Here is a 15,955-nt window from a genome sequence, read left to right on the forward strand (position 1 = left end):
GTATGTTAGGGCCTTTGTTTATTGCTGGCGTGGTGTTGGGAGAGGAAGCATAGGGGCGATCTGTCCCTCTGCTGTCTCCTTGCCTTGGTTTTTTAGGTGTTGAGTTGCTGGGAAGCCTGGGGGTACAAGCGTACTTGGAGTACCCACCAGATTTTTATGGTTGGGATGTTGGTTGTCTAGTTTTTATTGTGGTGTAGGTGACACACTTGTTTTTATTCTGGTCATGCCCAGGGCAAGGGCACCTCCTTTTGTCTTTGCCAGCCGTCGGTGTACTTCCACAGCTGCAAAGTACCCAGTGAAGTAGGGGCCACTCTGGCCAATATGCCACACCCTCTACAGGTTAAGATGAGCGCCGACCAGAGGCCTGTGTTTACCTGTAGCAGCTCTCTTACCAGGTAAAGTACAACAAGCATTATCTCAGTGCTAGCAAACTTTCTAGTTCAAGGTCGTTACCTTTTAAAATTTTGGATTAGTTTATGTGTATCTATCCTGCCTCCTCTCAGTGTGGAGTCAACTATGTAATTGCCTGGTAAGTCACTTATATAAAAATGACAATCTTATAATAAAATAAAGTTTTATATATATACTTACCAAGCAATTACATAATCGGAGCCCTCCTCCCTTCCCCACAGACAGACATTTTAGGCTGAGACGAATTGATGTTTCCCGCTGAGTTGTACCTGTCAGTCCCGATAGTGGGCGGGACCCTGTCACCTACACCAGCGATGGTGGCGCCACCATAAAATTTGAACTTTTGGTCTGCCGTGGTAGGAAGCTGTTAGCTAGCTATGTAATTGCTTGGTAATTATATATACAGTAAAACTTTATATTATTATAAAAATGTCATTTTTGTATCTACAAAAAGTAATTTCCTTTCAGGATTATTGTTTGTAATTATGTTGCACAGTACACATAAATTCTTAAAACCTGTTTATGTTCCCCAACATAGCAAACTTCACCAGGTATAGAATGTGTGCCTTTCACTTGCTAGTGGTGAATAAGATTGGGTTCTCTTTGGCTGAACAGCCCATCCTGTAAATAATGACTGTAGCACTTTTCTTTTATATTACTGTACTTTAGTTTGGTCCATGTAGTGCCATACATTCAGGTCATTAGTTATTGAAAGTGGTTTTTATTGTGAAATTTTTTATAAACACTCTTAGTTTTGTTTCAGATAACTCTGCTCCTTGTTTAATCATCTGCTTATAAAAGAAACTGTATGGTCATTACTCATTTATATTGGCTAATCCTTGGAATGTATAAAACTTGTGAATAAGAAGGATTAGGGATTGTTTTTAATATTTTATTAACCCTCTTCTGGTTTTTTCTATCTTGGATTAATTTAAGATTATACCCATTGATAATTGAGGTTCATCACCAAATAATTTTTTCAGGTGGCAGGTGTAATACTGAAGAAGTTGGTGAAATTAGATCTACAGGAAGCTCTTCCAACAGACTGTGTTGTTTCTGATACATCTAGTTCTACCTCAAGGAAAAGAAAGTATTCAGAAATGTAAGTTTTTGTGTCACTTACAAATCCATCATATACGTAACCCATACTTACGGTCTTCAAAATTTTTAGATACTCCAGATGTAAACTATCCAAGTGTTACTGTAGACTATGATATCATCTAAATAGGGGAAAATTATTCTGCCTTGCACTAGGCAACTGGTCATATGCTGGAAGGCTACTTGGGCATTCCATGTCAAAGAGCATTACATTGTATTCAAATAGTTCATAGGCCTGATGCACAAGAGGAGTGCACCATAGCCTTGAACAAGTCACACTTAGTGAAAATATATGTTTCCAGTGGCGTTGATGCTGTCATTGATCTTTGATCCAACTTTGTCACTTAATTGACTTCTATGCAGTCTGTGCAGAAATAAGTCCTTCTACATGGCTTTTCTACAAGCATGCAAGTTGAACTTCACTGCAAGGCACTGGAACATATGATCCCACGTTGTAGCGTATAATCAATCTCCTGTTGCACAGTAACTTCTGTTTATACAGTAGGTTTGTTGTTAGGCTGGCTCTCTCTCTCCATCTACATCATGCATGATAGTGTTTGTCCAGCCTGGTCCATCATGAAGTAGCTTAGCGACTTTGGTGACAAGGGCATGGAGTTCACACTGTCAGTTATTAAGGTGACTAACTTTGGTTTTAAAATTTTTTTTAGTATTTCAGAGTGTTTTTAGGTCATGCCTCCAAAAGTTTCCCTTATAAACTGAGTGTGTCTTCCGTCCTTGCTGCTAGATCTTGTCCATCCGTCTCTGTTTTCCCCTCTCCTTTAGCCTTTTTCTCCCTCTTTCTCCACTCATTCTCCACCATCTCCATCATTTCTCCTTCATCCTCATTGTTAAGTCACACATTTTGAGGTGCAGCAATTTGGCATGACTCTGGGTCAGTGCTGATGGCGCTAGTATTCATTCTCCTTACACATTGATCATATTGAGATAACACTTCTCTCATGTGTCCAGACAATTTAATCACACTCATAGAGCTTCTTGACAGTTTTGTAGTGACCCTGATACTTGGCCAAAAGAGGGCTCCCAGGCATGAGCAAGAAGACAAGTACATTGTCTCCCACCTAGAAATCACACGCTTAAACACAATGAGCCTGGTTACACTAGGTCTTAATCTTTTCTTCAAAATACAAATTGCTTTAAAAATCTGTCATTTTATCTTGGGCCATTTTGCAAGTCTCTTGTAGTCAACATTTGAAGGTGAGTATGTACTTCATGACACTGATTCTGCTCCTCATTCTTTGTCCAAATCTCCTGCAGGAAGCAAAGAGGTACATGTGCCATGTGCTTGGTTGATTTAGAGCACCAATTCATCCAAAGGATATGGTGCTTCTTTATGTTCATGGTTTTAATAGAAGTGTTCTTTCAGGTGTTTTTTGTGTCTTCAAATAATCTTCCATAGCTTTTTGCAGTGGATGAAGCTCTTTACTTTGAGCTCTGTATTACATCTTAACTGCTGATAACTATTTCTTGATTCTAGGAAGTCTCAAGGTTAGCATTAAAATCACTGGGCTATCTCTGAATGGCCAGTGTTGACAGCCTCAGCATTGTAACCGAGCCACAACCTATGAGATTTACTTGATTTAGAGAAGCCTGATTTAATTGATATGCACGCCTAGTTTTCAGCCCACATCTAGATTGTACAAGCTATCTTAAAGAGAGGCTACCCAATTTTATTGGGCCTCTCTCCATCAGTCTGTGCAGATGAGCCTAATTGCTTAATTAGGTAAAGTTGGCCTCAAATAGAGAGGATCAAAGGACCCTGATTCATCTTGTTGACTTGCACCAGAGAGGGATATGACACTAAATTTTACGGGAGAAATTAGTGCCTGTACCTGATTTCAAGCCAGACCTCTACAACTTAGCTCTACGATATATAACCTGTTTCCACTCATACAGAATCCCTTACCAACCTTGCAAGATTTTGGTAGTGCTTGATTGGGGAAAATCACCCAGTATCTTGTGCAAAGGACATATAATCTGTCTAGAGTTCTAATTCTTGAATGTCTTTACACTGTCCTCAGTATGGGATTAAGATGGAGGATATTGCATCTTCAGGCCATGTGTTAGATCTAAGTATATCATACTATAAGTTCCTTTAGGAGAGACATAAACCTCTTAGTAATTAGGCAACCTTAGCTCTGCAAAACCTCCTCCATCATTCAGAAGACAAAGGTGTGAGTATCACATTGGACAGTTTGACTGGTGGCTTTCCTGAGGATCAGTGTAGGAACCATGGACCTTGGAGTATGGGTCATCCAGTGATCTCATGTTCCCTTGGGTAGAGCAGAACAGTATAAACTTGGAAGTACTGTACTGTATTTGACAGCATATAAGACCCCCTTTTTTCATAAAAGGGCTCAAAATATACATTGGGGGTCTTATATGCAAAGTTGAGGTATCTGGTAATCTAATAACATAACATTGTAATATTACTGGGATTTACTCAAAATATTAGTATTAACACCTATGAATATTACAGTAAAATACTTCAGAACTGTCACCTTTGGACCATAAGTTTGTAGTGCTTAAATCCACACATCAGTACAGCTGACGAGACACACACGTTGATGCATTAGACAGCAAAAACAGATAAACTTCACACAGCAATACGCTTACTGAGTGTTTGCATGTCTCTCTCTCTCTCTCTCTCTCTCTCTCTCTCTCTCTCTCTCTCTCTCTCTCTCTCTCTCTCTCTCTCTCTCTCTCTCTCTCTCTCTCTCTCATTTGGACCACCTTGGCATGGTGAGGGTGCTTTTGAACCCCTGGAATTCATTCTAGGGTTCTAGTCCAAAAGTCCGATATATATTATTGTTTACTGTATTTGCGTCAGTCTTGTGGAAATCTCCAAATTTGGTAAGATTTCTTTAACCTGATAAATAAGAAAAGATATCATAGCTGGAACTAGGGTTTATATGAAGCTAATAGTGGAACTGTGGTAGGATCATCAGCTACCTGATAATGTTTGGACCTTAGGGATATCAGTGGGATCATTCACATTGTACCTCAGGGGCAGAACTATCTTGCAGAGCTGCCCCGTGGATTCGAAGGCTGGTCTGGTTCTAGGGACAGTATTCTCAGCATTAACATGATAAGGGTGAGGATGATTGTATTCTTATAATACTCTCAGTCCCAACAAGCAGGTTTGGCTTACACTTGAGCTGTCATAATTGTGTTGGTGCTATCCTCTGTTGGGTAGGGTAGGGAGTGGACATTTGGGAGTCAGCTCTCACTGGTACCATTAGCAGAAGAATAAACTTCATGAAAGGCTGATATTATCTGTTTAAGATTTTCAGATTTATTTATTTTTAAAAAATTTGTTCTTTCTCACTCATTCCTCATATGAGTAGTAATCAGAGGGTGCAGAGATACTTAAGTACCTCTGGACCCTTTGATGAAACCCCTCTGGCACAGATGACGGCTCCTAGCAAGAATGTCCATGGCAGTTCCCCTCAAACGAATAATGATTGAACAGGTCAATTTGATTGACAGTACAGCTAATGGAGCAAATTCCCATGTAAGTGAGGTTATTAATGACACTTGTGGTAATAATAATGATAAAGCTAGAAGTAATAAATTCATGTTAAAGAAATTCATTTAGAAATTGATTTTGAGATGCTGTATGAGACATTTGAACATTATGGAGCAATTGTCGAAATAAGGATGAATCTTGATACAGGCAGTCCCTGGTTATCGGCGGGGGTTCCGTTCTGAGGGTGTGATTGTAACCGAAAATTGCCGATTTTCGGTGCCGAAAATTGCTGATTTTCATCGCTAGACAACAGCTGTAAAACCAGATCGCCATTAACCGAGCCCGCCGTTAACCAGGGACTGCCTGTATCTACAACAAAATGTGGAGTGTTTGGATATTATTTAGCAATCATGTGGAAGCTTTCAAGGCAAGTCACGACAGTAATATCAAAATTCATAATGTAAACATTATTGGCACTCTCTGTGACATGGTTTGTAATGGCTTGGATGTTTACTGACCTACAGACTGGACCAAGAAAACAAATAACTTGTGAATAGATGTATGCAGTGAGAAAACCTAAATCTCCATTGTGGTTTATTACAACAGTCAAAGGGGATAATGGTAGTTACTTTAAAATGAACAAACCCCTCCAGAAAAAGGTTGGAACAATTAGATCTGCTGATATCTACCATTTAGGACGAAATAGTGTGCTCATTCATGCAATGCCTCCAACACAGTCACATATGCTTTGCAATTTAAATAAACAGCATTGAAATGATGACTGATGTCAAATGCCATTTGAATTTTAATTATGGTAGGGACATAATCTTCAACAGAGATCTGTATGAATTTTGAGAAGAGGAGATATTAAGTATGTGTCCAGTAGAAGTGTGGAAGGTACACAAGGTTCCTAGAACGTCTTTGATTATCCTTACTTTTTAGGGGCCTTATGTACCCTTTTATGTGAGTATTAAAAGTGAAAGAATAGCAGTCAAGCCATTCAAACATAGGTCACTACAGTGTTACGGTTGTTTCAGGTATGGACACCCCTCAAATTTGTAAAAAGGAAAAAAATATGTGGTATTTCCTCTATGCCTGAGCATGGAGATTGCACACTTGAGGCCAGGTGCATCAACTGCAATATGAATCATAAGTCTAATGACAAGAATTGCCAACAATATAAATCTGAAGAAACACTCTCAACAAGTCTGCGACTGAAAATATAAATACAAGATATGCAAAAAGTTTACTAAGTAAGGTCAAAACTTATGCAAAGGCAGTGACAACGAAAGAAAAATTTTATGATAGATGTAACATCCTTTAAGGAAACAGTCAACTTAATGATGCCAGTGCATCACATCATAAGGCCTTACCAATGCCCTGCATTCCCCAGTCCTCTTCCCCAACAAAAGACTCAATGAAGCTCTCTCATGTGATGTCTTTGCCTGATCTAGGGGAAGCTGCATCCAGCATAGAGGTACTATGTGCAGAAGGTGTCTAACTTTGGTAGCTCATAATTTAATGATTGCAAAAGAGGGAGACCCCCATCCTTATCTCCCAAGTTGAGAAATATAAGATTATCATCAACAATATCCAAATTATTATTGGATCTACAAATGATTTGAGGTCAAAGTTGATGCTGAGATCTATCTTGCTTCCTGTGTACATTTGCAAATAATGCTAAAAGCAAGAAAAATGGTAACACTCCAGTAGTTCTAACAGATTTAAAAATCTTAATGGGAAGACCTCACATAGAAAGTCTCCCAGAAAATAAATCTTATATTCTCGAATATACTGCAGTGGACTTGTCAGTGTGTGATGGCTAAATATGAAGAGCTAAAATTACTTATTCATGAATACTCTCCCATTATATGTCTATAGGAAAGTAAATGTGATAATAATATTCCTTGCCCCAGGGAATACTTGAGCTATAGGACTCGCTACAACCAATAGATGGGTTGTCCTGGTGGAAGTAGCATGTATATCCACCATGATATCCCCCAACTACCTCTTGTTCTGAGTACTCCTCAGCAGAAAGTGGCTGTACAAACTGATATACGCAGGAGATGTACCATTTTCTCTGTACACTGCCTCCAAACAATAATGTTTCATTTAATATGTTCGAGGTGATTTATCAGTTCCCTTGACTATTCCTCTTACTTGGAGATACGGATACTTGGCATCCTTTGTGGTGCAGTCTTGTAGCCAACACCATGGGTAATCTTGTATCATCACCTTTAGAAAGTGAGGATGTCTAACATCTTACTACAGAATTGTCAAGGTCTGAGGGCTAAATATGAAGAGCTGAAACTATTCATCCATGAATATTCTCCTATTACTGTTTGTTTATAAGAGAGCAAGCTGGACAGCAATACTCCTTCCCCAAGGGAATATGTTAGTTGTAGGACTCCTTAAGACCAATAAATGGGGAGCCATGGTGGGAGCCACTATTTGTCCTATATACTTTCCCCCTAATGAAAATATTACATATGACGATCTTACCACAGTAATACACCAACCCCCTCAACCATTCTTATTACTTGGAGACATGAATGGTAGACACCCATTATGGGGTGATGTTTTGGCAAATACCAGGGGTAATGAAGACATAAGGATCCTCAACACAGGAGAACCTACTTATTTCCATATACAAACGGGCACCTTGTCATATATTGACCATTTGATTGTGAGTGCTAGCTGCATTATGGACTTGAACTGGAGAACATTGGATGATTGGCACAGTAGCAATCACGCACCAACTATAGTAAACACTAGCAATAGTCCACCAGTGCCTAGATCCCCTCGGTGGAACCTGGACAAAGCTAATTGAATTAAATTTCAAGCACTCAGTGAAAATTGAAGGGAGTTCAGAGGAGTTTCAAAGTATTGATGATGCTATTGACCTGCTAAATGGAACTCTTCATACAGCAGGTATAAACTCTATCCCTAAAACTGCAGGTTTCATCAGAAAGCGACCAGTCCCTTAGTGGTCATCAGAACTCCAGGTACCGCACAGGGCTACCAGACAAGCTCTTACTCGATACTGCAGGCACCATACAAAAGAAAATATGATTACATACAAGAAATCACGAGCACAATTCCGCCGTGCAACAAAAGCAGCAAGACGTCAATCTTGGTCATCCTTTGTATCCTCAGTTAACAACAGAACGCCGCCTTCAGCTGTTTGGAGAAAAGTCCAGAAGATAGCAGGAAAATTCATACCGAATCCACCTCCAGTTCTCAAAGTGAATGGTCACTTCATGACTGGAGCAGTAGAGGTTAGTAATGCTCTGGCAGAGCACTTTGCCAGTGTATCACAAAAGTCAGAAGCTGCCCTTGGTTTTCACTATAGAAGTTGAGAAGAAAGGAAACCCAATTGACTTTACAGCAAATAAAGATGAATCATATAATTTGCCTTTTAATGAAAAGGAGTTTGATCCAGCTCTAGCTTCTTGTAATGAAACAGCCTCAGGCCCTGGTGACATTACTTATGCTATGATAAGGCATGTGTCAATAAACACAAAGCTTTTTATTTTAAGTATGGGAAACAGGATATGGTTTGACACTAGTTACCTAATTGTATGGGAACTAGCAATTATTTTAGGCTTTATAAAGCCTGGTAAGGATAAGTTTTTACCAACAAGCTACCAACCAATTGTACTAACTTCTTGTATGTGCAAAACAATGGAAAAGATGGTCAATGCAAGGCTTGTCTGGATCTTGGGGGGAAAAAAAGGGCATTTTATCACCTGCACAGTGTGGATTTTGAAAATTGCACTCAACAGCAGACTCCCTAGTCTGTCTTGAGTCATCTATTTGTGAGTCATTTGCATCCAAGCAGCATCATGTGACAGTATTTTTTGACTTTGCAAAGGCATATGACATTGCTTGGAGATGTGGAATTCTTAAAGTTATTCAAGAATGCAGATTAAGAGGGGAGCATTTGTAACACACAGACACTTTCAAGTAAGAGTAGGTAATACTCTGTCTGAAAGAAAATGCCAAGTAGGAGTCCCTAAAGGTAGCGTGCTCAGTGTTACTCTGCTTGCCTTGGCAATAAATGGCATCTGTGCAGTTATTCCTCATGATGTCCTCCATACAACTTTTGTGGATGATATTTCCATATCATTTTCTGGAGCAAGTATGTCCAAAATTGAGAGAAAACTTCAGTTGACAGTTGATCGAATAACCAATTGGGCAGATTTGAATGGCTTCAAGTTTTCAAACAGCAAAACTGTTGCAGGTCATTTCTGTCGCATTTGTGGACTACATCCTGATCCCAATGTATATCTTAAAGGACAAAGAATCCCATGTGTAGAGGAAACCTGATTTTAAGGCTTAGTTTTTGACCAAAGGTTGACATGGGTTTCACATCTTAAGATGGTGAAAGCTAAATGCCTAGAAATTTTAAAAATCTTTAAAGTCCTAGCGCACACATCCTGGGGAGCTGATCGCATAACACTTCTAAGATTGCACAAAGCCCTTATACTATCTTAAGTTGTAGATTGTACAAAGCCCTTATACTATCTTAAGTTGTTATATGGATGTGAAATATATTCTTCAGCCACCCATAATCGTTTAAGAATTGTAGACTCTGTGCACTATTCTGGCATTAGACTAGCCGCAGGTGCTTTTAAAACTTCACCCATTCCCAGTCTGCTTGTTAATGCTAGAGAACTGCCTCTGGAACTGTATCGTCGGTTTTCTGTCATCAGATGCTGGTATAGGTTGCAAAGACTTCAGGGATCTCTTGCACCTCAAACAGCACATAGAGAGATTTCTTTGGCTACCATGAGGCTCATCCTAAATCAATGAAACCTTATGGATATAGAGTAAAACAACTGTTGAATAGCCTGAATCTGACCAGTAGTGGAGTGATTCCTATTAGGAATCCAACAACCCCTCCCTGGAAGTTGCCAGTTGTCTCTTTCTGTCATTATTTTACAGGTTTTAAGAGAAATATGGCAGAAGAAGAAATTCGATGCATTTTCTTTGAACATTCAGAATGTCATCGAAATAGTAATTTTATATTCACGGATGGATCCAAATCCAGTGTTGGCGTTGGACTTGGAGTACATTCTAATGGTTTTAATTTTAGGGGTTCACTTCCTCTAGAGGCATCAAATTTTACAGCAGAGCTGTATGGAACTTTTAACTGCTGTTGAAAAAATAGCTATAATGGAAGACGACAATTTTACAATTTTTAGTGATGCAAAAAGTATTTTACCGGCTTTAGTACATCTTAATCCAACCAACTCTTTAGTTTTAAAGATTCTAGAGTGGCTTGTCATCATTGAGCGCAGAGGTATCAGAGTGGAATTTTGCTGGGTTCCAGCACATGTTGGTGTGCCTGGAAATGAAGAGGCTGATAAATTGGCAAAAACAGCTGCAGCAGAACTACTTCCAAGGAGATGTCCAATATTACACAGTGATTTCTGGCCAAAAATCAGGCCTTCTCTTTGTGATATTTGGCAACAGTGTTGGGACTCTGTAGACCAGAATAAGATGAGAGAGATCAAAGGTGTCATATCTCCTTGGAAGTATAACTTTATGCCCGAAGATGGGAAAGTGCCCTCTGCCATCTTCGTATTGGCCAAATCCATTTCTCGCCATAATGTGGTTCGGATTCCACAATAAGCTGTAGGTCCCGTTGCTAGGTAACCAGTTGGTTCTTAGCCACGTAAAAATAAGTCTAATCCTTCGGGCCAGCCCTAGGAGAGCTGTTAACCAGCTCAGTGGTCTGGTTAAACTAAGATATACTTTTTTCATACTCTCGTTTAACACAAGTTTTTAATGGCAAGCAGGCCTTGCCCATACTGTGAGGACTGCTTAGTCCCCTTGACTGTAAAGCATTTGTTGGTTGAGTGCCCAGTCTTGAGGATTTAAGAGTTTGATACCTCTCTAAAGCTCAGGGTGGGGATGGCGGGTACATCCTTGCCAAGATACTTGGAGAAGATGTGATGTATGATGCTAGTGGCATTTTTAAATGTATTTTACTTCCCACAAGTTTTAATTATATTATAAGTATACTATATTATGTAGTCCTTTAATTAACATTGCCGTCAATGATCATAGAAGCCACGACGCCTGATGGCTAAAAATCATTCATTCATTGAAATACAGTTGGGGAAAACCAAATGAAAGAAACTACAAGTGTCATGTTTTCTTGGAAGTATAGTAAAATGTCCAGAAAATGGGGAACTGCATTCTGCTGTCTGCTCACACATTTTTAGTAGTAAATGGAAATTACCCATACCGACAATTGCCTGGTCCTTTTGACTGTCAAACAGTTGGAAATTCAATGACCCAGTCTTATGAACCTCAGTAGAGGCCTTCTCTCCAAGGCCTGAGGTGAGAATGACTGGTACATTTTAGCCAAGTCCTCGGGGAAGAAGTTGTTTGCAATGCCAGTAGCAATTTGGTTTTTGTTTTCATGTAAGTACACAATTTTATCCTTAATATTCACTTCTAAAAAAGGATGGGTTCTTTCATGCCTGAGGGTCATATATGCCATCACATATGATACATGAATTTTCCTCATTGGTTCTGTTCATTTAGTTGCCATTGAGAGTGAAAGGTTACCCACAACTTTGATGACATTGATGACTCCGGTCTAGGTTCTTTGTTGAAATACACAAAATGCCTGAAAGAAGCTCATATATATGGTTCCTTAGAAGATACCTTAAATAATTGCTATCTTGATAATTTAAAGTTTTTATAAGATAATAGTTTTAATGATGTTGAGCCCTTTTTATATATAAGTAGATAATTAGTTATTGATTTATTACAGTTTTCCAATTAAGCCATTTTTATCATGGCACTGAGTAACCAACAGGTTCCAGTGCCAGGTTATCAGAATGAATTTTCATTAATCATGTTAAGTCCTTCATCCAGCAAGCTATTGCTATGTTAGCAGTGTGGGTTTGTTAGTGAAGCAAATTGAATTTTTTCACAAACAGTTTTTTTGTTAGCACAAACTTTAATTTTATATACGTGGTTCTACCTCCTAACTCTGCTTATCTCTCACAGCCATTGTCTAGACTATGCAAGAAATACGGTCCTCACCTTACATAAACTTACAATTAATGGGGGTGGATGTGCTGTCCAACTAGCCATCCAACAGATTTTCTTCTTTTGACTTATGAATGGAGTTTCTAGAATTCATAAAGACTACGAGTGTGGGTTAAGTAAATGAGGAATGCATTTTAAAAATTCAGTATGTTAGAAGATTCATTATTTATTTTTCAGTTGTAAAGTGATCCTCCATACATTTAATTTTATTCAGTGTTTATTATTGGAAGTCTTTAAGCTTAAATTTTGCCACCATCACTGCTAAGTAGAATTTAGAAATTTTTTTTTGTTAAATGCACAGTAGTGGTCATACTTATATGGTAATTATTGTATGTTAACACAGTACAGTATTGGTTGATAACATCTTGTTGCTCAATATGTTCGTATGTGCCTTTTTATGTAATTCATGGGTACAGTGACTAAATCATTTTGAGTTGATGTTGTAAACTTTAATATACTTTGTGATACAGACTGGTCAGTAGTTTTGCCTCCTACCTGATATTTAATTGCTAAATCTTGCTGAATCAGTTTCGTTTGTTGGTCAGTTATTGGTAAGGCATTATTATTATATCTTATAGTCTTGTTTTTCCAACAGGGAGGCAACTGGAGTAAGTATAGACGTTGAAAGCCTGAGTAAATGGTGGAAATTAGCTCTTCGGAAAGTAGATACGTCTCTTAAATTATGGTCAGAACAACCTTCAGTGCTACCTCTAACTGAAGTTGCAGCTGTTTGTCATATCATTGCAACTACTGCTCATGTTGCGGTCGAATTACCACAAACCAAGGTATAGTACTGTTAATATTGTTTTTATGTAGTTAACTTGTGTCTTCTGACAGCTTTACTCAAAACTTTTTATGTTTTGTTGCATCTCATGTTTAAAAGTTTGATGTAAAAACAAGGTACTGAACCAATGTTTCATGAAAAAGCAGGTTGAAAAATGTATTCAAATAAAAATTATGATGTTTTTATAAAACAAAACTGATTTGTTCATATGAGGAGATAAATTTTCATATTGTGTATAGATTTACCTTTGGTGAAAGTTGGCTAGGTCAATGTAGTAGGTGAGTTAGAGGAAAAGGAACTCACTCACTCACTCTACTTTTGGTGTCACTAAAGCCGCTGTGCTGTATAGATGTTTCTACAGTACTCTGTTAGATTTTGACTTTGGCTGGTGTTGTTTGAGTGCTGTACCATTGTGATTTTTCTGTTAAAGACTTTTGGGCTTCTTTTTTGTAATAGATATGTTTGTGATTTGAATGAATATAAATAATTCCTCCTGTGAAGTAGGTGCAAGGCATTACTGTTTGTTTGTGGGCATATTGTTGTCCCTGAACATTGACTGTCATTCTGTGTTTTCCTTGTGCAGAGGGTAGGAGTGTACACCATCTTTTTGAACTGCATAGAGTATGTCGCTTGGTTGCCTGGCCAGTGGGTGAAATATGGGTCCAAGAGGAAGAAGTGAAGGAAGGCCCCTTTGGCATCTCCTGGGGGTAACACTTCTCTATTTTCCCTTGGCAGGCTTTCCACAGTGATTTTGTGAAGACCCCTGATTCCACTGCTTAGACAGTGGTCTGTGTGTCCTCCCATTGCTCAGTCTTAGAGGGAAGGCTGGGGCTGGATGGTAACCAACCTGGATGTGGTTATGGTGTCCAGGACTTTGATTTATTCTTCTTTTATTCCTTTTTTTCTTGTTATGATTTATTCTTCTTTTATTCCTTTTTCTCTTGTTGTGATTTATTCTTCTTTTATTCCTTTTTCTCTTGTTGTTGTGCTGAATACTCCAGGACATCCTGATGAGACAAGGCGTTGCTGAAGGCACTCTGGCCTTCTCTTTGGTTAATGTGGAATCTGTCCATCTGTATCTGCCTGGAGCACTTGCCTCAGTCTCAGCTGGTGTTTATGCTTTTGTTGTGTTCTTTTATTACTGTATTCTTTCTGTTTATGTCTGCTATTCATTTAAGAAGATTACTTCTTTATAGATGTTGATCTTTTTGGCTTTGTTATGTAGTAGCGTAGTTTTCCCAGGAGGCTTTAAGAAGACGCCATTTCGTTTTCTTTACTTCATACTTCATTAACACAGTAGTAAAAGTTACAGTAGTTTTGCAACAATGAAATGCAGTTCAAGATTACAGGAGTTTCAAAAGTGAACCTTTCTTCTTCTGCTTCCTTGCTCTCTTCTAGGCTGCTCTCTGCTACCTTCTCTCTTTCTATCTGCTCTCCCATTCCTTCTCTCTTTCTATCTGCTCTCCTGTTCCTTCTCTGCCGCTCTCCCTCACAACTGGACTTGATAAGGATTTTTGGAAGTCCATGTCCAGTCCCTTTGTGGGCGGGGACCTTGTTTCTGCCCCACCTCCGTAGATGCGTAATTGGTTAGGCTAATCAAAAGACAGCCCATTTTGTGTGGATTTCTGGAAAATGCCATGCTTCAAAAGGAGGTGCTTTGATGTCACCGAAACTTATGAATTCCGATGGCTGTTTATCCCACTAAGGCCACCATGCGTTTTATTACGAATTCTTGTGATTTTCAACTCGATTAAGTGCAGTCATAATGCTTTGTCACCATGACAGTCATAACACTTACCCGAGTTTGGCTTTTGTAATCACAACACGGTTTTGCTGTTCTAGCGCTAGTTTACAAGTCTTTTATGATTTTCAGGTCGTCTAAGCGTTCCCAAGTTCTGGCCTTGTCATCACAGTATAGCCAAAACACAGAGATCTTTGAAATTCTCTCTCTCTCTCTCTCTCTCTCTCTCTCTCTCTCTCTCTCTCTCTCTCTCTCTCTCTCTCTCTCTCTCTCTCTGTTCATTTCTTCTAAGTCTCTGTCTCCCTTTCTCTCTAACTATCAGTGTCTAACAATGGAAGGTTTCTCTCTCTCTCTCTCTCTCTCTCTCTCTCTCTCTCTCTCTCTCTCTCTCTCTCTCTCTCTCTCTCTTTCGTTATTTTGACTAACACTTAGAATACAGTGATCCAGCGTCTATCATGGATAATGGGGGCCAGAACCCCCGCGATAAGTGAAATTCCATGAAGTAGCATTGGCCCCTCCCTAGGGAGGCATATACTGTATATACATGGTATATATTTAAAGGCTTTACTGTATAGCCTTTCCCACACTGTTATAAACACTTCCTATGCACTTAAACACTGTATTACTATTTTGATCTCCTATCACAGTAATATGCATAAAAAAGATCGTCCCATATTTGTAATGTTTACGTTCTGAGAATCAGCTGACTGAAGCTGCTCACTACTAATGAAAGAATTAGGAAAATAATTTTTAGTTGCCAAAAGAAACAAATTTATCAATGAAATTATTTTTAATTCTGTACATAAAGGATTATGATACAGTAATTCATATTTCATTGAGAGAGAGAGAGAGAGAGAGAGAGAGAGAGAGAGAGAGAGAGAGAGAGAGAGAGAGAGAGAGAGAGAGAGAGAGAGAGAGAAATGGTGTGTACTGTACAGCACAGTAGCTTGGGACGAGACTAAGTCTTGACTAAGTCTTGACAAGCTGGTGATGAGAGTATACAGTATCCTTGAGTTGCTTATGTATGAAATTCAGATTTTAATTATTTTTACAGTGATTTAAGATGAAACATCAACAGTGATAAGATATTCTCTTATGTACCACTCACGTGCCTTGTCCGAGTGCCTGTATTACTATTTTGATCTCCTATCACAGTAATATGCATAAAAAAAAAAGATCGTCCCATATTTGTAATGTTTACGTTTTGAGAATCAGCTGACTGAAGCTGCTCACTACTAACGAAAGAATTAGGAAAATAATTTTTTAGTTGCTAAAAGAAACAAATTTGTCAATGAAATTATTTTTAATTCTGTACATAAAAGTTTATGATACAGTAATTCATATTTCATTGAGAGAGAGAGAG

The 15,955-nt window shown here is 38.7% G+C and overlaps 1 protein-coding gene across 1 annotated transcript in view; it reads left to right on the plus strand.

The window, feature by feature from the left end:
* Positions 1 to 15,955, plus strand: part of mei-41 (meiotic 41) — a 593,070-nt gene that overhangs the window by 136,571 nt on the left and 440,544 nt on the right. The window contains exons 9-10 of the mRNA XM_067099620.1: positions 1,395 to 1,513; positions 12,663 to 12,852. Coding sequence (XP_066955721.1) covers positions 1,395 to 1,513; positions 12,663 to 12,852 — 309 coding nt within the window. The remainder of the gene's footprint in view (positions 1 to 1,394; positions 1,514 to 12,662; positions 12,853 to 15,955) is intronic.

Source organism: Macrobrachium rosenbergii, chromosome 55 (genome assembly GCF_040412425.1).
Source record: "Macrobrachium rosenbergii isolate ZJJX-2024 chromosome 55, ASM4041242v1, whole genome shotgun sequence".
NCBI classification, from domain to species: Eukaryota; Metazoa; Arthropoda; class Malacostraca; order Decapoda; family Palaemonidae; genus Macrobrachium; species Macrobrachium rosenbergii.